This window comes from Furipterus horrens, unplaced genomic scaffold (genome assembly GCF_987537825.1).
Source record: "Furipterus horrens unplaced genomic scaffold, mFurHor1.1.pri manual_scaffold_4, whole genome shotgun sequence".
NCBI classification, from domain to species: Eukaryota; Metazoa; Chordata; class Mammalia; order Chiroptera; family Furipteridae; genus Furipterus; species Furipterus horrens.
This window is the reverse complement of record NW_028327174.1, coordinates 163,099,448-163,122,943: the sequence shown is the minus strand read 5'-3', so window position 1 is coordinate 163,122,943 and position 23,496 is coordinate 163,099,448. Positions and strand designations below refer to the sequence as shown.

Below are 23,496 nucleotides of genomic sequence, written 5' to 3'. Positions count from 1 at the left end.
GTTCTTCGGAAAGGAAAATTGAAATGCATGATCTCTTAGACTCTTACGCCACAGAATATTCTCCCTTGAGTAGTTTTCATGAACCATGAGATTGTCACCAACCTGCTACCACTGGGTGATCTTTGTTTTAAACCTCGGATTTTGAATTGAAAACAAATAACTTCTTATGAACAAAATACCTGTCATCAATGCTACACCTCCTTGAACGCTAATCATGTTGTGCCAGGTGTTGAAGACGAACGTTGACTTGCCCTCCACAGAATGAGCTCTTGAGGAGCTGGAAGTGTTTGTGTAGTGAGTAATCCCGTGCAGCTAACCAGCCTCATCACGTTACCAGGCAGGCTCATTTCAGCAACAAGATCTGCCAAATGACGGGGTCTTCAGTAGGTCTTGGTACCAAAACCTCTACCTGACTCTCCTCTCAGGCTGACAGTTTTGCAGAACTGTTACTTGAACTTCATTTATTAAGTTCACTTTGACAGCTTCTTTTATTTTTTTTCTTTAAATCCTGTGGTCACATAGCAACTGTTCAATAACCATGTGTTTCTGGTTTCTCCTTAGCTTCCACTTCTTCTGATAGTGTCAAATAAGATCTCATAGCATGATCTAGCTTTCTAATCCCCCAAGACTGTTCTTCTTACAATAAGGTCTTAATTTTTTTTTAATGAAGTCAACCTAGTTTTTCTAACCTTCTTTTCAATAATTAAAAATGTGAAATTCTACCCAGATATTATTTTCTGTGCCAGAACTTCATCTTAATAGCTGACTTGAACTGAAAATCTATTATAAATATCACCTCTTGATTAGGATGCCCTTACACAGGAGTTGAAGAACCCAGCACATATCCCATATGCTACATGAATCCCCAAGATGCTGTTTTCATTATTTTACTATGTTTGGTTGGATTTATACTAAATGTCAGAGGTTTCTTTTTCCACTCACCACCCACAGGTGCATTTCCTCCTTTTGGTATAATTGCTGAGAATTGCATGTCTGTAATTTTTATTAACTTTTTGACCCCAAACTATAATGTTATACAAATTACTTGCAAAATTATCTTTTAAGTTTTATTCATGTTGTCTTCATGTTTTTAAAAAAACCACTTGGATTTCTAATTTCTATACTAGTCTTGGTTTAGATTCAATTACCCTTCTAGTCATAGGTGGTAGGAATTTTTTGTAATTAAACAATTTTTAAATAAGTTATATGTCAATTTATTGTATAAGTTAAATTTGAAGGTTCACTCAAAAAATGTTGTTGACAAACTATTGTTAAAACTAAGAAACAATTGGCATGTCTTTTAAAAACAGAGAAAATGCCATATTTAATTTGATTTGAGCATATTGTTTTAGTAATGTTTATGCTCCTCTCATATATTTTTAATCATTTAAAGTAATGGGTTATATCCCATTTCTGAATTTTTAATATTTTCTGCAGCCAGAGATGATCCTGAAGTTAAATGTATAAAGGAAATAGTAGTTATGAGGTATCATTATAAATGAATGTGCTTGATTTCCTTAAGTCTTTCATTCAAATCAGTCATGCTACACAAAGATGTTCTGTGGATAATCACCAAGGATTAGAGACTGTTCAAGCAGGTTCACAGAAGATGACTCTGTCCAAAAAAATACAAATGTTCCTTTCATCTCCATAAAGCCCCACCGTTTCTCCCCTTCATTAAATCCTTGTCTTCCCACAGTTGGTCAACTTTTTGCAGGCAGGGATCACATGCTGGGACAGGGATCCATGCTGGGAATCTTCAAATCCTTAGCATCTACCAGAATGTCATGGTCAAAATTAGTTGTTGAATTCCAGATGACTCTGCATTTTTTCTCATGGTAGGAAAGGAATTGTTGAAATTTTACTACACAAGTCTCTTTGTTGCCTTGCTTTTCACTGAAAACCATCAGAAACCTATTACGTTCATTAAAGAGAGTGTGTCAGAATTTCCTGTTAAAAAGGTACCACTCACTCCCTTCTTTTACCCTGGATTAGAGTGAATTCCCATGCCTGAAAGTTTGATGCTAAGAGGCACAAAACAGTTATACAAATTATATCATTTTGTGGCCAGGACCTAAAGAAGAGCAGGAAGCATATCTACTAAATGATGTTAAAGAAATGCTACTTTTCCTTTTTGTGTTGTCTTTATATTCATCAGAGGCATTTTTATTCAGAATTTAATTCTCATATAATCACAGGCCAATAATAACTCAGAGAGGTTATTACATAAAGATGTATAGCTAACAATCCACTTCCCCCTTTGTTTTCTTCTAGAAGGTGTAACCACCTTTCTAATGATTACAGCATTTTCTGTAAAATAGTTTTAGTTTAGGTCACAGGTTGAGTACCTGCTGTGCTCCAGACCCTTGCCTAAGTGCTGGTGACCAGCCGTGGACAATAGTAGTCATGACCCCTGACTCCACAGAGTAAGAGGCCTGTCTGGGCAAACATGTGGGAAAATGTTGAATTCTTTTTTCTTAATCACTTATAAAGTTATTAATTATTAATGGCTCAGAGCAGTGGCAAGCCATTAAGTCCCATTTTCTAGCACAGTCCTAAATATGTCTTGTCTCCTCGACAGTTAAATGAGTCTCATGTATACCATGGGAGCTTTCTCTGCCTGACATCAGGAGACAGCTACCGAGCCACTTGTTAAACATACATTGCCTTGGAAATGTACCTTGTGCCTGTCACCATAGCAACACCCTGAGAATGACCTCAGCAACCACTCAAAATCATTTCTACAAAACAAATTATAGCTATAATTAACTCTCTGGATTTACTCTATAATATAAATTTGTTCAGAGCTTGGTGCTTCTTTGTAAAAGGTTAAATGAATGGAATAATCCAACATAAACTCATCCTCCCAATATTCCACCAACATTTTCCCTCAGAATATGAGATGCTTCAACGGAAAATTCAATTCCATTAAGAGATTATTTCATTACCTTTTCTCAGAATGTGACAAGAATCAACAAATTAGGAGGCTCTAGTCTTACCGTGCCAGAACTCCATTTCTAAGGGAACACAGTGGCTTTTTTTCCTAAGCAAATGTAAAATGCAGAGTGCCTGGGGTCCCTCCATGTCCCAGAAGTTCAGAGTGTGGGTGCATATGGGGCTGGGACTTACACGGGCAGAGAAAAAGACTCGTCTTTGTTGCCTGCAGATTTAACCTGCTTCACAAACTATCTGAAACATATCTTTAATTCTGGTGAAGCTTCAGAGACACCTAGACATTCCTCTAGGAGAAAATGGTTTGCATCTTTTGGTTGGAGTGTTTGTTGTTTTGTTTTAATTTTCTTCTTGCCTTGTTTTGGGGTGTTTGGGTTTGGTTTGGTTTTGGTTCTAGATACTGTATGTTGCGACTAGCAGGCCTTGATACAGTTCCTTTGAGTTTTTGTTGTTAAATTAACCTTTTACTCCAAGTGAAGTGAGCCTTCCTCTCCACCATCCTACTGAGACAAAGCAAAAAGAATGTCAAGCAAGAACTGCAGTTCATTTTCAAGTGAATCAGAAATGTATGGAGCATCTAATGGCCATTCTCATGCCATAAAATTACGTCGGTACCTGAGCAAGGAGGAGACAGAACTGCCTGGCAAGCAGCAAGCGCTCAGTAGGAGTTCATTGTTGTTACGCTGTTGTTATTACTCTCTGTGAACTCTATTGACATTGAAAGGGGGCAAAAGAAGGGCGAAGAGGAAAAAATAGTCTTGCAGGAACTAATGTTTTAGACATGTAGCTGATATCTCAGTCATGCCCAGTTCACAGAGAAACACCACTGACGATTTTTAGGGCAGCCTCTACACCCTTGTAAGTGGTTTTCAATCACAGGTGTGCACCCTGATTTTATCTTAGCTGAGCATGTTTATCAGGGAGCTCAATTCACTCTTCTCAATTGGAGAGAGACTAGCCAGGTTCCTACTCTGCAGAGTGACAGGTATTTTCCCACTGCATGTGCTGGTTCTTTAAGTGCTCCTGTGCAACTGCATGTTTATAAATGAAGTGGCAGCGAGTAGTCTGTGTAGTTCATCTTTGAGAACAAAAAGTCAAGATTTTTCTTCATCACAGGAACACCACAGCACCTTGTGTACAAGAAGTAGCCATCCTCTGTTCTGACTTCCTGTGTATTGGGTTAAATGAGCAGAAATGGTTTATTAGGCAGCATATTTCTAAGCAAGCTTGCCCATGTAAATTAGAAGTTCTCTGATTTCTCTGAATTAAGGTTTTGTATATAATAGTTTAAATAAATGGTGATCATGTAGGTTTCAAAATGTACATTCCTTTCAAGTTTTTCACATCAAGCAGCTGATAAATCAGGAAAATCCATCTATACAAAGTAGCTAGTTTATTCTGCATCTATGCCGCGGTGATCTGGTTTATCTGTAGATTGAGACACAGACCAGCTCTGGAACGTGGGCTTGTTAACCCCATTGGACAACGCCAAGACCACGCCAAGATAGTGACTAAAATTTTGTGTCCAGTAGATTTTATATTTCCTTCCTGCCCCTCATGCCCATAGTCTCCCAGCCTCTCCCCTTTTTTATCCTCCAGCCAGTTTTATAATAATCAAAGATATTGGGCTGGTTCTGATCAGTCAGTAGAGAGCTAATTGCCAACTAGAGAGTCATTCATGTGTTTGGGATAAGGCCACTAGAATTCTCATTAGTTGCTTTGGTGTAGGAATTTCGAGGCTGATACATTTTTGTCTTGAACGATTGATATGCCTCTAAAAAGGCAATGGTTTTATTTCTTTGTTAAAGCAGACTTAGGTCTACTATATTATGAGCCCATGAATTTTAGAGACTTAATGTAACATTTTTTTCAACACCGGTTTCAAATCTAATAATATAATATGAAAACGCCATTAGTACGAATGGTATTTAGCACTAAAACTAAATTTCAACGTAGGAAACTCATTCGTCTATCCAACTGACATTTGCCAGGCACTCTTTAGGTACTAAGGCAAGAATGATGAAAGGTGAGACAAAGTCCTTACCTTAGGTCACGTCGACGGAATGTTTGTTCTTGCTGAGTTACAACATGCTCTGTACCAGACATTCCCTGTTGTACATTTCAGAGCTCACTGTCTCTTATTTGTGGACATAAAGGTGTTGGAGATCTAACCCCTTTCAGTTCTGTTAATGACTCCATCTTTTCTTTACATCTTATTCACACATTAATTACCTTCCTCCCCAGGGCCAAGGGGGGAGCACTGTGACTCTTTGAAATCATGAAGATGCTATCCAGAACACACATTTTCACCTGTTTGTCATCAATTACATCAAATTAGGTCATTCTCAAGGTTGCAAATTATTTTTTGCACTTTGAAAGAATGAAAAGTGAATGGAATATAATATTTTTAAAATGCCACAATTATACTGATGGAGAACATGTGCTGCCAGGGGTTAGGGTTGCGGTGGGTAGGGCAGGGCGGTTTCTTTGTGGTGACAGAACGATTTTGTATCCTGATTGTGGTAGTGGTTGCATGAATCTCTACATGTGATAAAATTTCATACAACTACATGCCCCTAAAATGTGTGTGTGTGTGTGTGTGTGTGTGTGTGTGTATAAAAACTGGTGAGATCTAAGTAAAGTCTGTAGCTTAATTAATAGTATTGGATCAATGTCAGTTTCCTAGTATTGATGATGTGCTGTGTTAACATAAGATATTACCGTTGGAGGGAGCTGGGTGAGGGATATAGGAGATTTCTCTGCAATATTTTTGCAACATCTTATGAGTCCAAAATTATTTCACAATAAAATATGTGTTTTTCTCCAAAGGAATAAGAAAATATAATATAAGCTAATAAATTTAAAGTTTAGGTGTGGTGACCCTAAACATGAGGAATATCTGACCTTAGACATTGTTATCTCAGCAACTAGAAATCTTGTGGCTTCATCTGAATCATGAATGATGTAGGCTTTGAGTAGAATTTAGGACATGGTATCTTGCGTTCTGTCTTAGGGGAATAAAGAACTATATTCCAGGAAGAAGCTCTGATATTCTGCAAAAGGCAAAAAAAAAGAAAAACAAGAAAAGAAAAAAAAGACATTCTGACCTGATATGTAACTCTTATCGTTTATTTATAAAAACCATATTTGTATACATAATTCAAAAAGTATTTGATTTAAACTTCTATTTTACCCCCTAGACCTGCTAAACAAGTGGAGGGTAGGAGACTCATCTTATTTGTTTTCTTTTCCCCCTTTCCTCTTGTGTGGGTTCTAATTGATATTAAGAGAAGAAATAAGAAATACAGTGAACCAGGTAACCCATAGACGGGTAACCTAGCTCTGAAGGATGGAAGGTTGACTTTATCTTTTGAGTTCCCAGACTTCACTACCACTTTTTGATGTCTCTCTTTCTATTCTTCACTTCTCTCTTATAATTGATTTTTGTCCTTCTCTTTCCATAGGCTGGTGTGGTGTGATAGTGTCACTGACGTTCTTGTTGTCTTCCCTCCTCTAGCTATCTTAATGACTTGGACCGCGTTGCCGACCCTGCCTACCTGCCTACGCAACAAGACGTGCTTAGAGTTCGAGTCCCCACCACAGGGATCATCGAATACCCCTTTGACTTACAAAGTGTCATTTTCAGGTAGTAACTGAATCCATGCAACCTGATTCTGAGCTCCATTTCCTTGAGTACATTTGATGAACTCCATAAATATTGAAATCTTGTATAGGCTTTAAAACAGTATCACTGTATACCAATTATTATCATTAGATACACAGATGAAATAATGTGGTCCTGAAAGAGGAAGCAGAGGAAAGATGTATGGGCAGGTTTCTCGTTTCAGATTAAATCACCAGGAAATCAGTGAAATCTTAGTTTGCTGATGGTTGAACAAAATCAATTATTCTAACATTAGTACTGATTATAATTTTTTAGGAATAATTTTACCTATGAGGACAATGAATATATTTAAGATATAAATGATCTTATGACCCTATTAGTCATAGAAATTATATGTTGACAGCAACTTTCAGGTCATTGTTTCCTCCAAGTCCTCTGGTATCAATGCAAAATTTTTTTGTAGCAATAAAACTATGGGATGTTTTGTATTCCCAAGGTAAGTTGCTTGAAAATTTCAAAACACATGATTTTGAATATGGATTGAGTAACCTAGTCTAAATTTATGTAGGAAAAGAGCAAAAATATATTACTTCCTCCCTCACTGCTGCTGTCCCGAGTAATACTTAAGCAGACGTATTGTCCTTTTTTTAAGATGAGGAAAAAGTAAACCATACTGATTACTTTCATTTAATCTCTTATCACATCATCACTCAGTTATACTTTTAGTTAAAATACAAACCACAGAAGACAGAGTATGGGGAGTTGAGTTCCTCTTTAGCTGAGTCCCATTGAAGAAAAACTACATACAATACAGGTTGTGAGGTAGGAGTCTGTGACTCCTTCTGTATAACTCTGCCCTGTGACTCTGATGAGCAGACCTTGGTCCATCCTTGTCAAAGCACTGTGTGTTTCATTCTGATCAGTCTCTGCACCTGTGGTTGCATCTGACTGCCGTATACTACCATAGTAGACATATCCAAAAGTGAGTGGTAGCATTTTGGAAATAATTCTGAGCCTCCGTTTTTTCACCTGTTATAAATGGTTGCATTAGATGATCACCAAGGTTCCTTATAGCTTCAGCATTCTGGATTACTTAAATTTTGAGTTCATAGCATTTCAAGATCATTCATTTGAGACACCCAAATTTTCTTGCTCTTAAAACCATATTACAGAATATTTTCAGAAAACACAACATTCCATAGAGATTTCCACCTCTGTTGTTTTATGAATAGTGACCTCTGAAACTAGGTTACTATTACATTTTAGTTTTTTCTCTGTTGTGTGCACCAGCTTTTAAAGGACATTTCTTCCTTTATAGTAATAGTAATAACTTAGAAAAATAATTTCCTGCCACATCAAAAACATGTTATAGAGATTAGTGTGACAGGATTTCATGGAATGAGGATTTCGTGTAAATGAGTAGCAGACTATTCACTCAGCATCAGGGAAGACTAAAGACCAAAGGATTCTAGTTTTGATGTCCACAGTTCACAAGTCTCCCTGGGTCCATTGTTCTGCTCCTCAGACTTCCATGCCTTAGAAGACTTAGAAGCAGTCACTTGGAAGAACCTTAATTTCTTAGTTTCGGTTTAAGGCTTAGAGGCAGGAGGTCACCAGAAACAACTTCAGTTTTCAACAAATGCTTACAGAGCCTTATTCAGACTTTTGTATCGAAAACTCTTAATTCTCTGAAAGTATTTTAACCTGTGAACATCGTGCACATTTTCAGTGAGATATGGAACAACAGTCTGAAGAAACTTGTATTCAGTACCAAGTACTGCTAAGTATTTTCATATAATTTATCATTCAAATTAATTGATGTCAGCGTTGGTTCCCAAGCAGTAACTCAGCACAGAATTGAACTGTTAAAAACAAAGCCTTAAAATACTTCAAATGATGGCCTTTCATAGCATGTACAATATTTATGGCAGGTTAGCAAGCTGTGTTCATAAGGCTAATTGTACCTATGTTACCCAATATGACTGGAGAAAAACAGACCAAATTGCTTACCTACTGATAAAGGTTCAGGGGAATTGTGTTTGGATTTATTTGAAGCATCACACACATCCATATTGAAATATATAGCATCTTCCATCTTTTAAATGTGTTTGCAATCATTCTAGCATCTTAGAGAAATATATGAAGATCATCATTCATTATAGGAGAATGAAGTAAAGTCAGTATTTGCCATTAGAGCTTAATACAAATAAAACTCATTTTGTTTACTCCCCAGTGCTTGATTAAACAAAATACCCATTTTGCTTGCCTCAGCACAGGATAATTTTTCACAAAGTTAGAGTTTTCATACACATCTCATACCTTTCTGATAACTGCGGTCATTTATTACCCAGAATGTCTCGACTTTGTTAGGTAACAGAAAATTAGTAGATATTTGATAAGTATTAATTGAATTGACTTGGGTGACCATTCTTCTTAGAGAATATTTTTCCTAAATTTGTAAGTAAAGCTATATTTATATTAATTTTTTTTCTTTATATGCTATTAATATGAATATTGTTAACCTTGCAGAATGGTCGATGTAGGGGGCCAAAGATCAGAGAGAAGAAAATGGATACACTGCTTTGAAAATGTCACCTCTATCATGTTTCTAGTAGCGCTTAGTGAATATGATCAAGTTCTCGTGGAATCGGACAATGAGGTGAGTGCTCATTGGACAGGCAGTGGATTGTCATTTTAATATCTGATACAAATAAATGATAGGAAGTAGGGTGTGGGGTATGGACTCCATTGCTTTCTTGACTATTGGTTTGGGGATTTTAAAATTAACCAAAAATAAATCATGGTAAACATGGTGTGCTCAGAAAGGTAAGCTCTTTTGTCAGATGTATGAGCAGATCTGTGCATTCAGGTCTAATTAGATGCAATTTGATACTTTTCGCATTCTGCAGAGGCTCTGAAAATGAAGAAAACAGAAATCTTAGGCTATGATCAGATCCTTTTGTAGACTTCTTCCTGCAGGCTAGTGTCGGGGAGTGGTGGAGTGAGTCAGCCTGCTTTGTTTTGTTTTCACTTTGTCTAAATCATTGTTTGTGTGGTGGGTGGGTCCCAAGAATACTCAAAACTCAAAACCTCTCTTGGCAAATGTGAGTGACTTTGCATCTGGGCTCTAAGTCAGTTTGTTGTGGAGCCGGGAAGTGTCTTGGTGATGGGGCCTTTCTGCTCTTACAGAATTCTATAGACTATTGCATGGTTTTGTCTCTACTAAGCAGTGAGTTATTGGTATGCCTGTCTGGAGAACTGATTTCATTAATGTAAGTTCCTCCCTTTTCCATGAAAATTTAACAGGTATAAATATGGATTTTGAGGAATAAAGGTTTGCTGATGAGTCAGAGTTGATTATAGAGTGTAATTAAAGGGCATAGAAAACTGACTTTGAGCTGAAATTCAGGCTACTGTTGGAGGAATAGAGAAGGTGTCGTTGATACCCTGTTAGAGGTGAAGATTGCAGATTGACATGTGAATAGTTCAAGTATTAAATATCCTTTTAATAGGGTAGAAAAATAAAAAGAAGGAAGTGTGATATCTCTAAAGCTGATTAAAATAAGATGTGGCATATTAAAATGTACTTTTAATGCTGTACATCTGTTACGCACACAAGAATTCTAGCTTCTTGGTTCTTTTAAGTATTTTATTTTTCTATAAGTGTTAGTATCTACATTAACATACACATCTAATCCTCCATAGCATTTCTTTTATATGTAGGACTGATAAAAAGTTCATGATCCATTATTTCATATAGAGCTGAGAGTTACCTATTCATGCATTTCAGAATCTTTCCTGGGTAGAAGTATGTGGGCCTTTGAATCAATCAGAAAACTCCTTTTTAAGAGTGCGGTTTTATCAGCCATTTGCCCTCTGTAGCTGTAATGCCAAGTGCCTGAAAATCACTAATCAAAACTTAAGTTAATCAATTGCCATCAGAACTGTAGTTGTGCTATCTCTATACAATAGTCCCCCCTTAGTCAAGATTTTGCTTTCTGTGGTTTCAGTTACTGCAGTTGATTGAGATCCAAAAATATCAAATGAGAAATTCCAGAAATAAACAACTCGGTAAACAATTCATAAGTTATTAATTGTGTATCATTCTGAGTGACTTGATGAAATCTTGCACTGACCCACCCGGGACATGACTCATCCCTTTGTCCAGCGTATCCACGCTGTAAACACTCCCTGCCCCTTAATCACTTAGTAGCCAGCTACCTGTGTTATCAGATCGGCTGTGGCTGTCTCAGTGTTGAGGTATTGTGTTGAAGTCACCTTTATTTCACTTACAAATGGCCCCAAAGCATGAAAGGAGTGATGCTGGCAGTTTGGATATGCCACAGAGAAGCCACATGGCTCTTTCTTTAAGTGAAAAGGTGAAAGTTCTCGTAACTAATAAGGGAGTCCTCATTCACATGACTATTATTGTAGCATTGTTACTTTTCTATTTTATTTGTAATTGCTGTTAATCTTACTGAGGCTAATTTATAAATTAAACTTGATCATAGGTATGTATATATGTCGTCGGTGGCGGCAGCCGTCCGTCTCGAGAGACGGTGGTGTAGCTTCTTAAGAGTCTATCTGCACCGCCGAGAATGGTTGTGCAGTCCGACTCGGGAGTGACACGGTTATCTGTCTCCTCCCGTGTTGAATCGACATCTTGTGATGACGCTGGAGTGTCCTCTCCAGTGAAGCTGAAGCTACAGAGCCTGGGCAGGGTGATATGGAGGGTCGGCTGTTGCCCATGCAGCAGACCCCCCCTCTCTTCGCAGCTGAAGGGTCCAAGGGAAAGACGGAGTCAATATAGCTTGGCTTCAGGTGTGGCGGCAACTAATGTATATACGTATGTACAGGAAAAGCACAGTCTATATAGGGTTTGGTACTATCCACAGTTTCAGGCATCCACTTTGGAACATGTTCCCTGCAGGTAAGAAGGGGACTACTGTATGCATTTCTGTCTTTGTCTATATCTGTGTTGGTTTGTTGTTCCATAATCCTTGGTTGCAGTTTTTTGAACAAACTGCGTATTTCAGAAGCAGACATATGACAACATATCTGATGTCTTTAAATGCTGGATCAAGACAAAAATATATGTTGAGGGCTTATCTAGAATGGACCGGTACCAAGGAACCTAAAGAGATACAAAAGTTAAAAAAAAAAAAAAATCAACTTTGCTTTTGTAAGATGTAAGAAAACAAACATAATTTTATTTATGTCACTATATTATAGCTAGTGGGAAAAATGTATTTATCAATACACATTGTCTGAGATAAATGCATTGTATGTATAAAGAAATATAAGTTGTGATTTAATGCTAATCAATTTACCACTTTAAAATTTGCAAAGTGGAAAAGAAAGGAAATTTTTTAGGCAGTTCATCAGCTAATTCTCGTTAATCCATTTCAATTATCTGGACATTACAAATCATTTATTACATTTCTCACATGATGTTGCTTTGGAGATCAGGTTTTTGTATAAAAGTATGTTATTTTACATTAATTTGAATAAGATGACATTGTTTTGATTATCAGATACCATAATTACATTTTCCACAGTATCATTACGTCATTCAATGTTTAGGCACTACGTACATCTAAAAATATTTTTCCAGTTTCTTTTGATTCCTGTGGTGATGTATTATGCTACAAAATAAAATAACAATTTTTTTTCATTAGAACTCCCTAATCACTTGTGAATATTTTTAAAGCCTAACTTGTAATTCTGTGAGATTAAAGTCATTTTTATGTTGTTCGTTTTTTCAGACCTAAAGCCAAGCCTGATGGTAGAATTGCAGATAATCTTAAACATAGTAAGAAAAATCCTGCTTTTTAATTACTCCATCCATGTTAGCTGTAGCCATCACTTTGGGCACTGTTGGTAATTAGGAAACACTGTCAAAGTATTTTTTTAATGTTGGGATGTGGTCATATTATTCTTTTTTTCAGTTGTATTAATATATGAAAATGTCATTGCCACTCGCTCTCTTAAATCATTAAGGAAATTTGAAACTATGGAATTCTGCTTTCCTTAAATTTTACATTTTTGGTGAGACAAAACTGAAATAAGTCCCCCCAAAATTTATGTTTTAGTTTTGAAATCTGAAGTTCATAACTTGAATCCAAAGCAGACTTTGTTGTACCTCCCTTGGTATGTATTTGTGAGAAAAACCTGAGACTGGATACTGACAGGCTCCCTTTCTATCCTGGGAACTGGAAAATGCATTGCCAGCCACTGGCCAAAGCTGCTCTGGGACATGTTTTAGATTGTTGCTTTTGCTTTTAATATTTCTAAAACTTTTTGTATTAATCTTCAAAATTTATGTAGATCTGCTTTTGTCTGTTTAAATTCTCAGCCTTCCTAGAGTTTGGGGAATGCATTTCTTTTGTTTTGTTTTGTTTTTTTATCCAAAGAAGGAAATACATTATCAAGTAGTGGGTGTGAATTATTATCCGGGTTGTATAGTTGTGTTGATTTGCATATTCCCTTTGCTGTCTGATTTTCCCTGTGATAACACACCAGCATGAAGCCAACTATTTTGCTGTAATCTTTTCATGCATATATTATTTCAGTGCCTTTGAAAGCCCAGAGCACACAATAAGGCATTTGCATAACATACACCAGTATGTACCCAAACTCTGTCTTGTAATCTTTATTTTTATCGTTTTCTGTTATATGAATATTTGAGCACTAATACAAAGATTCTTTCTTAGACAATGACATCTAGGATCTGCCTTACAGACCAGCCACTTTATAGAATCTCAAAGACTTTTTTTCTCCTCCAATTCTTTTTTTGAGTGTGTACTTGTAGCTTTTGTTAATTCTTTTGAAATGGTCATGACCAGCTATGTATTGGCTTTATGAAAATATCAAAAGAATTTCTCATACCCCAGGCCCCTTTTGAACTAAGATGGATGTCCAGCATTGGTTCTCATAACCATTTATCCTTCAAACCTGATTCTTGAAATTGCTCAGTATATATTTTTTAAAGTAGTGAAAGAAGAGAGTAAACATTTATAATACCAAAGCACTTTATGTCTGTTCAAAACCTCCTTAACACCAGTACTCATTTGAATCTCACCAGCTGACCTCCCTGTGAAGTTAGATCAAGGTTTGCTGTTATACATTAGAACAATGAAGATACAGTATGGAGAGATCAAGGTCCATGGTCAAGGTCTCCCAGGGCTCCATCCTCTGCCATTCTAGACCAGCTTTCTAACCCCTTCCTCATAGTGTCTTCCAGAAATTAGTCAAACTCAGAAGAAAAGCAAGATAAGCTATTAAAGGTGGACAGGGCCCAAAAGTAGAGTGAAAATCCTGCTCTTTCCAGAAGGACTTGAGATACCTCTCTACCGCTAAGTTCTTACTATTCTCATAGTTAACAGTAGGGTTTACCCATAATTCAGAGTTCCTGTATTGCTTATTTGATTTAGATCTATCTTAAAACAAGTAGTCTAAAATATGAATTTCCTTTGGATATTTCTCCTCTTCTTGGTTTTAAAATGAAGCCATTTTGAAGTTATTCAGCTACAACTAAAGTTTGAATATTTTCTTTAAAAGTGTGAAACATGTATTTTGTTCTGCTCTAAAAACTCCAAGTGAGCTTTGGAGATTTATTTTTTCCAGATAAAATTCAGCTTTAAGGGAAAAACTGACTAAAAATGAGGAGAGAAAAAAAAAATTGAACTCCAAAGGAAACTTTTAAGTAGTAGTTAAAAAATAAGAGCTTAGGTTAAGCTAGCTAGTCTCAATTAGACAAAGTAACCCTCCATTATTGACTCTTAATCAGATTATGAAATCAGAAACCACATCTTGCTTCTCAGCCTTTTGTATACTTGTCTGTGATTTCATGGCCTGATTAGCAAGGATATTCCTGAAAGACGCCCTACTTTTTTATATTTAACCCCTTTTCCATTTCCTCTTTTCTTTGTTCATTCAGCCACTTGTCCATATTTGAAACTCCTTGCCTCGCCCTTTTCATTGCTCATGATTTCTGTTTCCTCCATTATTTTACTTTGTTCGTGTTGCTTGCAGGAAGCTAGAAGGAAGTGTTCTGATCACCAGTTATGCGTTTGAACCAGAGACCTCAGTGCTAGGAAGGGTGTGGGAAGCAGGCACACACGGACACTTTTTGTGTGAATGTGTATTGGAAATCATTTAAAGACTTTACATTGAACCCTTATTAGTACGATCTGTGCAATAGTTTTATTTTTTAATGTAAATTATATTACATTAGAAGGACAGATTACAAAATAGTATGTTTAGTATAATCTGATTTCTATGATCAGAACTGATTATATATATATGAAATTATAGGAATGGTTATTAACCCTCCAAAAGAAAAGAATTTTGAAGATCTTGTACCAAGACAGAGGTGTAAACAGTCACGGTCATTGTTGCTAGATGACAGCATTACAATAACTGAAACTATAATTTTTTTTTTAAGTAAAACAATGTAAGACTTCAGATTGGATTTTAGCTCTGCTATTTACCAACTTTGTCCTTTTTTCTCTTATATTATATTTTTCTTACAAATGTGTGGGAGTTCCATACATTCTTAGATGTGAGCCTTTTATCATATGTATTGCAAACATCTTCTTCCACTTTGTAGCTTGCCATTCATTCTCTTAATGTTGTCTTTTGAGCAACAGAAGTAGTAAGTTTTAATATAATAAAATCTGTCAAAATTTTCCTTTAAGGTTATGTTTGTGTGTGTGTTTACATAAGTGCACACACACACAGTAGGATAAAATAAATCACCTGAAAAATCAGGAGGAGAGGACATAAGAAGTGAACTACAAACCATACAACCAGGTAGGTACCTTTCCTAGTGGTAGTCAAGAATTTAGTCAAACATCTCTTAGCAACCACAATAAAAGGAGATAATCATGGTCTGTTACAGATTCACTGTGTTTTTAAAACAAGTCAGCTTCTCCTGGTACTGAGCCCGAGTGATTCCTGCAACTTCATAAAGAGATGCTGTGGGAGGCAGCAAATTATATCCACAATAATATCCCTCCAGGAAACCAAATACTAGAATCCGTAAGGGCTGTTCAGCTTCCCGCAGTGTAAGTTGGAGCCATAAGATCAAAGTTTGTGATGGGCCAGTACTGTGTAGCCTAAACACATAGCTTGATGTAAGAATAAAACGTAGAATAGTTGGGGAAGTGGATTTTGTTTACTTTTTTTTATAAAACAGAAAAGTATAAAATTATAGATAACTTAAAATTTTGATAGATTTGCTTTAAATCTTTAATTTCATAGAAAGAAAACAATACAGATACAATTAAAGGCCTTGTGTAACCTTCATCAGTTGATTTCTCTCCCTTCACAGAAGAAGCCACTGGCCTCAAGTTGGTATTTATCATTCCTAGCATACTTTCTCACTTTTATACTACTGAGTTGGCTAAAATGTCCATATTTTTTCTCAGTAAAATAAAAAACACAGTTTTCATTTTCACCAGTAACTTGATTGGTTTGGAGAATTTGAGTATGTCAGCTATATCCTGCTATTGGCTTCTAGTGGGTAGAGGCCAGGGGTGCTACTAAATATCTGCCAGTGCATAGACAGCCCCACAGCAAACAATTATTTGGCCAAAATGGCAATAGTACCAAGAAACCTCACAAACCACTTTGGACACGTTCCTTCTCCATACACTACACAAATCTTTTTTTGTGTTTCAGTTGCATTTTTTACCTTTCTTGAAATAGTAAAGCAGAATATGCCGAAAATTTTGCATATTTTCTTCCATCTTCAATATTAAAATGGCTGCACAAAAATTCACCAGTTTTGATAAGTTTAGTTTTTAAATGCACACTGATATGACAGCTGTCACAATGCGTTTTGAATGAAGTTAAAGACAACTAGGCACTACTAGAGACATCGTACAGAAACACTAAATGAACTTTTTGGCCAGCACAAATTATATGTATGTGTTGATAAGTAATATATAATATTGCATTCTAAATTTATTTAAATGATTTCATTTTGCAATTTTTTTTTTTACTCAGCATTGTTTTTGAGATTTTTTTGGGTCGTTACACATGGCTCTAATTCATTACATATACTTCCATTATGTGAAAAAGTCCTACTATGTTTCACCTGCTTCTCAGCCAGTCAGGTTGTTTTTAATGCAGATTACTTTTTCCTATCCTTGCTGTTCTCCCCCTTACCCCTACCTTCAATGGAGTTGTCTTTAAAAATGAAATGATACAGGTGCAATTTTTAAAATATTCTGGTTATTATTGTTTGCTGGTTATACATATGCATATAGACATTACCTTTCAGTGTGTGGCTTGTCTTTTCTCTTTATCTTACAAAAGAGTTTAACCTTAATGTGGACAACTCACTCATTTCTTTTATTAGTTGTATTATTGTATTTTCTTCAAGAATACTTTTATTTTCCCCAAGAATATGAAGATATAGCCTTCAGTTTCTTTTTTTATTGTTCAATTACAGTTGTCCCAGTTTTTCTCCTGTTGATCTCCCCTGCCCTTCGGCCCTCCACAGCCAATCCCCACCCTGTCGTCCATGTCCATGGGTCCTTTATACTTGTTCCTTGACTAGACCCTTCCCCTTCTTTTCATTTTCTATTAAAAGTTACATGGTTTTGCTTTTCTTAGACTTTCTATATATCTATACTTGTTTTCTGTATATGATAGGAAGTAAGGGTTTAATATTTTTTGCCATATTTCTGTTTAGTTGTCCCAATACCATCTTTTGAATAGTAAACCCATCATTCATCTCCACTGATTGTTTTCAACCTTTTAAGTTATGAACTATATACATACACATAAAGAAAAGTACACAAGTAAAAATGTACAGCACACTGACATCCCAAAATATCTGTGTATCCAACACTCCATCAAGAAACAGAGAACATTGCCAAGACCCCCTGAAGCCCTGCTAGTGCCCCTCCCTCATCAGGTAACTACTATTCTTTAAAGTAATCACTTCTTCGCCTTTCTCTTTCATTTTAATACTTAAATATGAATCCTTGAACACTGTATTTTGGTCTTTACTTATTATGTTCAGCTTTTATACCAACGGAATCAAATAGTGTGATTTTTAAAATTTTATCTAGATGGTGTGCTCTTTTGAACTACATAAAGTTTTGTGTCTGGCTTCTTTACTCTGCATTACGTTCGTAAGGTATAAACATTCTATATTCTATATAATTCACTTATTTCCAATGTCATGTAGAATTTGACTGCATGAAAATACCACAATTTGTTTATCCATTCTACTGTATATGGACTCTCTTGGTATATTTCCAGTATGGGGATGTCACAAATAATTGTACTATGGATATTCGGGTAAATGTGTCTGGGTGCATGTGGGTATACTTTCCTGTTGGATATATACCTAAGAGGAGAGTCACGGCACATAGGGAATATCTTCACTGTCAGTAGATGGGGAGAAAGTATTTTCCAAAGTGAAAGTACCAGTTTATACTCCTACTGGCAAGATCTCAAAGTTTCTGTCGCTTCCCATATTTGCCACCCCTTGGTATTGGGAGTCTTTTTCATTTTAGCCCTCTGGTGGCTAAGGCTGAGCTGTAGTCCTTGTGTGTGCCTATTTACCCGGGCACTCCCTCATTCCTGGTGGATAGCTCTCCTGCAAAGCAGGGATGCTTCCCTGGGGCCCCATCCCCTCAGCCTCGCAGCTGCCACCTCTGCAGCCAGCAAATATCTCATGGGAAAAGTGCCACCAAATACAGGCTCACTTCTCCAGATTTGTCCTTCCCCAGATTCTGGCCTAGTAATTCTTAATTAATTTTTAGCTCTCTGAGTCCTTTAAGCAAATGTAAATATTTTTTATTATATTAGTTCTTCTTAATGTTCTCCTTCCCACTGATAGTAATGACACATGTGTTGTGTGTCAAGCTTTATTATACGCATGGGTCTTTCTCTGGGCTAGTTGGTTGATCTATTTACTACACCTGTACCCAACGTAAAAGTTGTCTAACCATTAGTTTTATAATCATCTTCATATCTAGTGTATCAAATCTATTTACCTTGTTGGGCTTCAGAATTTTCTTGGCTACTCTTAGTCCTTTCCTCTTCTATTTGAATTTTAAGTTCAGCTTACCAAATTCCAAAAAAATTTTTTTTGATTGGAATTTTAGTAAATATATATATAAATTTGAGCTTAGTTTTTCAACTTCACAGTATTGAGTTTTACCATCCATAAATATAACAAGGTAAGGCTCACCATTCATCATTTAGAACACTGTTTATATCTTTGTATGTGCTCAGTTTTTATAACCACATGAGCTTGAAATTGTGACTTTATATTTTTGGGTGCAAGGTTCCACATTATGTCTGTTATTACAGCAAGCTTGTTAATTGAATTATGCAAATCATAGGCTTACTAATTTCTAGTCTGCTTGATCAATTATAGTTATTTCAAAATTATTTTTAATAATGTTTTTATTGACATATACACATACAGGGAAGTATATAAATCATGTGTTCAGTTTGATGAATTATCACAAAAGAAAAAAATCCTTTAGTTTTTTTTTTTAGGAAAAATAATAAAGCCATCTGAAAAATAATAATGTGGGTGTTTTTGTCTCCCCTCACTCTTTTTTTTTTTTTTTCTCACCTTGGTTGTAAACTTGTCCATTTTTTTCTTTTTTTAAATGTTTTTCTATTATAGTTGTCCCATCTTTTTCCCCATTGCTCCCCCATACCCCGCCCACCACACCTCCCACATTCAGTCCCCACCCTATTGTCCATGTCCATGGGTCATTCATACTAGTTCTTTGACTAGACCCTTCCTCTTCTTTCTCTCCTTTTCCCCCTCCTCCCACGCCCCTACCTCCTGGTCACTGTCATTCTGTTTCTATCTCCATGCTTCTGGTTCTATTTTGCTCATTTGTTTGTGTTTTTATTAGTTTCCTGTATTAGATGAGATCATATGGTATTTGTCTTTTGGTGCCTGGCTTATTTCACTAAGCATAGTACTCTCCAGTTCCATCCATGTTGTCGCAAAAGGTAGGAGTTTTCTTCTTTCTTTCCACTACATAGTATTCCATTGTGTAAATGTACCACAGTTTTTTGATCCACTCATCTACTGATGGACATTTAGGCTGTTTCCAGCACTTAGCTGTTGTAAACAGCGCTGTTGTGAACATAGGGGTGCATAATAGGTTCTTTTGAATTGGTGTTTCAGGTATAATCCTAGCAATGGAATCACTGGATCAAAAGGCAGTTCCACTTCTAGTTTTTTGAGGAAATTCCATACTGTTTTCCATAGTGGCTGCACCAGTCTGCATTCCCACCAACAGTGAGTGCACTAGGGTTCCCTTTTCTCCACATCCTCGTCAGCACTTGTTGTTTGCTGATTTGTTTGATAGTCTTCCTGACCGGTGTGAGGTGTGAGGTGGTATCTCATTGTGATTTTAATTTGCATCTCTGATGGCTGGTGAAGTTGAGCATCCTTTCATATTTCTATGGGCCCTCTGTATGTCCTTCTTGGAGAAGTGTTTGTTCAGGTCCTTTGCCCATTTTTTAATTGGATTATCTCTCTTCTTCATGTTGAGTCGTATAAGTTCTTTATATATTTTGGAGATCAAACCCTTGTCTGAGGTGTCATTGGCAAATATGTTTTCCCAGACAGTTGGTTCCCTTTTCATCTTGCTGATATTTTCTTTCTCTGAGCAGAAACTCTTTAGTTTGATGTAGTCCTGTTTGTTTATTCTTTCTTTTATTTCCCTTGCCCTAGGAAATATATCAGCAAAAATATTGCTGTGTGGGATATCTGAAATTTTACCTCCTATGTTTTCCTCCATCTAATTTTAAGTCTTTGATCCATCTTGAGTTTATTCTGGTGTGTGGTGTAAGTTGGTGGTCTAGTTTCATTTTTTTGCATGTCCCTGTCCAGTTCTCCCAGCACCATTTGTTGAAGAGGCTATTTTCACTCCACGTTATGCTCCTTCCCTCTTTGTCAAATATTAGTTGACCGTTGAGACCTGAGTTTATTTCTTGGCTCTCACACACTTCTACTTGTCATATTTTGAGACTTGATTATTATATATTACATTATAAGTTTGAAATTTTTATATATTTCTGATGAATTGAAAAAATTCTTGTATTAAGTGGACCCATTCAGTTCTAAGAAGAGTTTTTGATTTTTCATATTGTTCACCTTTTTCCTTGTCAATAGGGTGAAACAGCAACTTCTAGGCACCCTACATGCTAGACTGGAAATAGGACTCACTACTCTCTAATTTTTTTACCCAAAAATGGCACCCTGCCCTTGTTGTCAGTCAATATCCCTTCCACCCCCTAGTCTTAAGCAACCACTAGTCTACTCTGTGTCTGTGGATTTGCCTATTCTGAACAATTCATATAAATCAAATCCTATAATATGTGGCCTTTTGTTTTCATCTGTGTGGTAGCATGTTTTAGTACTTCCCTTTTATTGCAAAATAATATCGCATTTAATGGATATACCATACTTTATTCATTAGTTGATGACTACTTGGATTGATCATACTTTCTGGCTATTACAAATAATGCTGCTATGAACATTCACGTGATCATATACCCTTTAATCCAGTAATTCCACTTTAGGGGATTTATACTAATTGTTTAATTGGCTCCATATCCAAGAGATATGTAGAGAATAGTCCATTACAGCATTGTATATTGTTGTGAATAGTTGAAAACAACTAAAGTATTCAGCAGTAGCACATTGGTTAAAAAATCAGAGTGTACCTAAAATAATAAAGTATTAAAGTACTAAAATGATAATATGGATGTATAATTAATATTAGGTAGAAAGTTCATTGTATATTAATGTAAAGAAATTATTTCAAAATAATATAGATAGCATGCATCTAATTTTTGATGATAATGTAACACAAGTATTGATACATACAAAAGTGTCTGGAAGGTTAATGTGAAACTATTAGCAGGGATTTTGCCCTGGCTGGTTTAGCTCAGTGGATTGAGCGTCGGCCTGCGAGCTAAGTGTCGCTGGTTCGATCTTCCAGTCAGGGTACATCAGAGAAGGAAAACTCTGACTCCAAAAAACCTCTGCTGCCTTGCGGCATACCTCTTCTGGGGAAAGGCTAAGGGAGTAAACCCCGACAGAAAATCCGGAGCCGGAGTCCCTAAGGCGGTTTGACGTTGTAGTCAACACCGGCAACTCCTGCGGCGCACCTGAAGCCAAGCTGTATCGACTCCGTCTTTCCCTTGGATCCTTCAGCTGCGAAGAGAGGGGGGGTCTGCTGCATGGGCAACAGCAGACCCTCCATATCACCCTGCCCAGGCTCTGTAGCTTCAGCTCCACTGGAGAGGACACTCCAGCGTCATCGCAAGATGTCAATTCAACACGGGAGGAGACAGATGCCGTGTCACTCCCGAGTCGGACTGCACAGCCATTCTCGGCGGTGCAGATAGACACTTAAGAAGCTACACCATCGTCTCTCGAGACGGACGGCTGCCGACGATTAGCAGGGATTATCTGTATGGTTGGATTAAGGGCAATGCTGTTTTTATGCTTCATTTTATTTATTTTCTAATCTTTTTCATGAATATATACTGTGGATTAAAGAAATAATAGATATTTGGGTAGTTAAAAAATCATTTAAAAGAGTCAGTTAACATCTAGTTAAGTAAAAATAAGTGCACATTTCATTGACCTGCTTTCTCGTATGTGTGAGCAGTGTTATTTCTTATGTGCTATACAAATAGTTGAAGATTAATTAGCAGTATAACTCGGTAGTAATGCTGCCAGTCTCCTTCCGACAAGTAAATAAATAAATAAATAAATAAATAAATAAATAAATAAATAAATAAAAGTAAGCTTTTTAGGTTGCCTTCTGTTTTCCTAAGTGCTTTAAGAAGGATAAGAGGGAGAAACAAGTGAATAAATCCCTACAAGTGAGTAGTCACGGAAGATTAGCAGTGTTAGAAAACATTCATTTTCAGTCAGTTTGTTCTCAGTGCCTTCAAAACTGAGACAGCCTGTAGAAATAATACAAATTAAGGAGTTATTGAAATAAGGGAGACAGCTTTATGAGGTTAGGATTTATCTCAACCCTTGTTTTCATCTTAGGTGGAGCAAATGCAGGGGATTAAAAGCTCAAAGTAAATGCAAGCCTGCGTTGCAGGCAACCAGATGAAAATGCTGTGGGCCCGAGGCCAGACTTAACCAGCCGGGGTCATTCCTGAGTACCACCTGATTCTCCCTTTTATAAAAAAGAGAAGTTTGCCTTTTAGCAAGGAATCTGCATTTTTATTAAGCTTAAGATCATTATCTGGGACTTTGTTATTCTCTAGAAAAATTGCACATTTAATGGAGCTTCTGATTAAATGAAATTTTCTTCAGAGAAATGAGGTTAGGGCTCAGGGGCGTGAGTAACTGCCACTCTAGGTTTCTACTGCTGTCTCAGTTAATCCTGCCACACGGCTATCCGCAACGTGTTTCCACACATGAGCCAATGAGGAAATGATTAAAAGCAATATGTTTTTTAAATTGTCAATTCATGTAATGTGAATTTTTACTTTAAAACAAGAATAAGACAATAGGGATCTCTTGTAAAGGATATTGAGCCACTGTGATGTACCACTGCGAGACAGTCTCCCAAGAGGCAACAGGGAAGTGAGAGTCCTGGTTTGTATCGCATCTCCACTCGTTTCAGACTGGGTAATCTTGAACAAAATATCCCTGTGCTTCCCTTTTGATGTACAGAATGAGGATATTATTTGTCTCAAAGTGTTATGAGGATTATTAGAATAGATAACATGTAAACTTATTGGAGCATAGAGACATTAGTAAATGATAGTTCTTACTACCCATAATCTTAATAGTGAAAGATAACTTGTATTTCTAAACAACATCATCTTTAAGACAACCTTTTGATTTGACATTTATGCTTTCCAGCTACAGTAATAGACTTAACTGA

At 36.6% G+C, this 23,496-nt stretch overlaps 1 protein-coding gene and 1 non-coding gene across 2 annotated transcripts in view; both read left to right on the top strand.

The window, feature by feature from the left end:
* GNAQ (G protein subunit alpha q) overlaps positions 1-23,496 on the top strand; it is a 259,198-nt gene that overhangs the window by 194,132 nt on the left and 41,570 nt on the right. The window contains exons 4-5 of the mRNA XM_090274194.1: positions 6,470-6,598; positions 9,107-9,236. Coding sequence (XP_090130320.1) covers positions 6,470-6,598; positions 9,107-9,236 — 259 coding nt within the window. The remainder of the gene's footprint in view (positions 1-6,469; positions 6,599-9,106; positions 9,237-23,496) is intronic.
* Positions 22,214-22,341, top strand: LOC150013204 (small nucleolar RNA SNORA19). Its single transcript, XR_016511010.1, has one exon. It is a non-coding gene; the product is annotated as a small nucleolar RNA SNORA19 (small nucleolar RNA).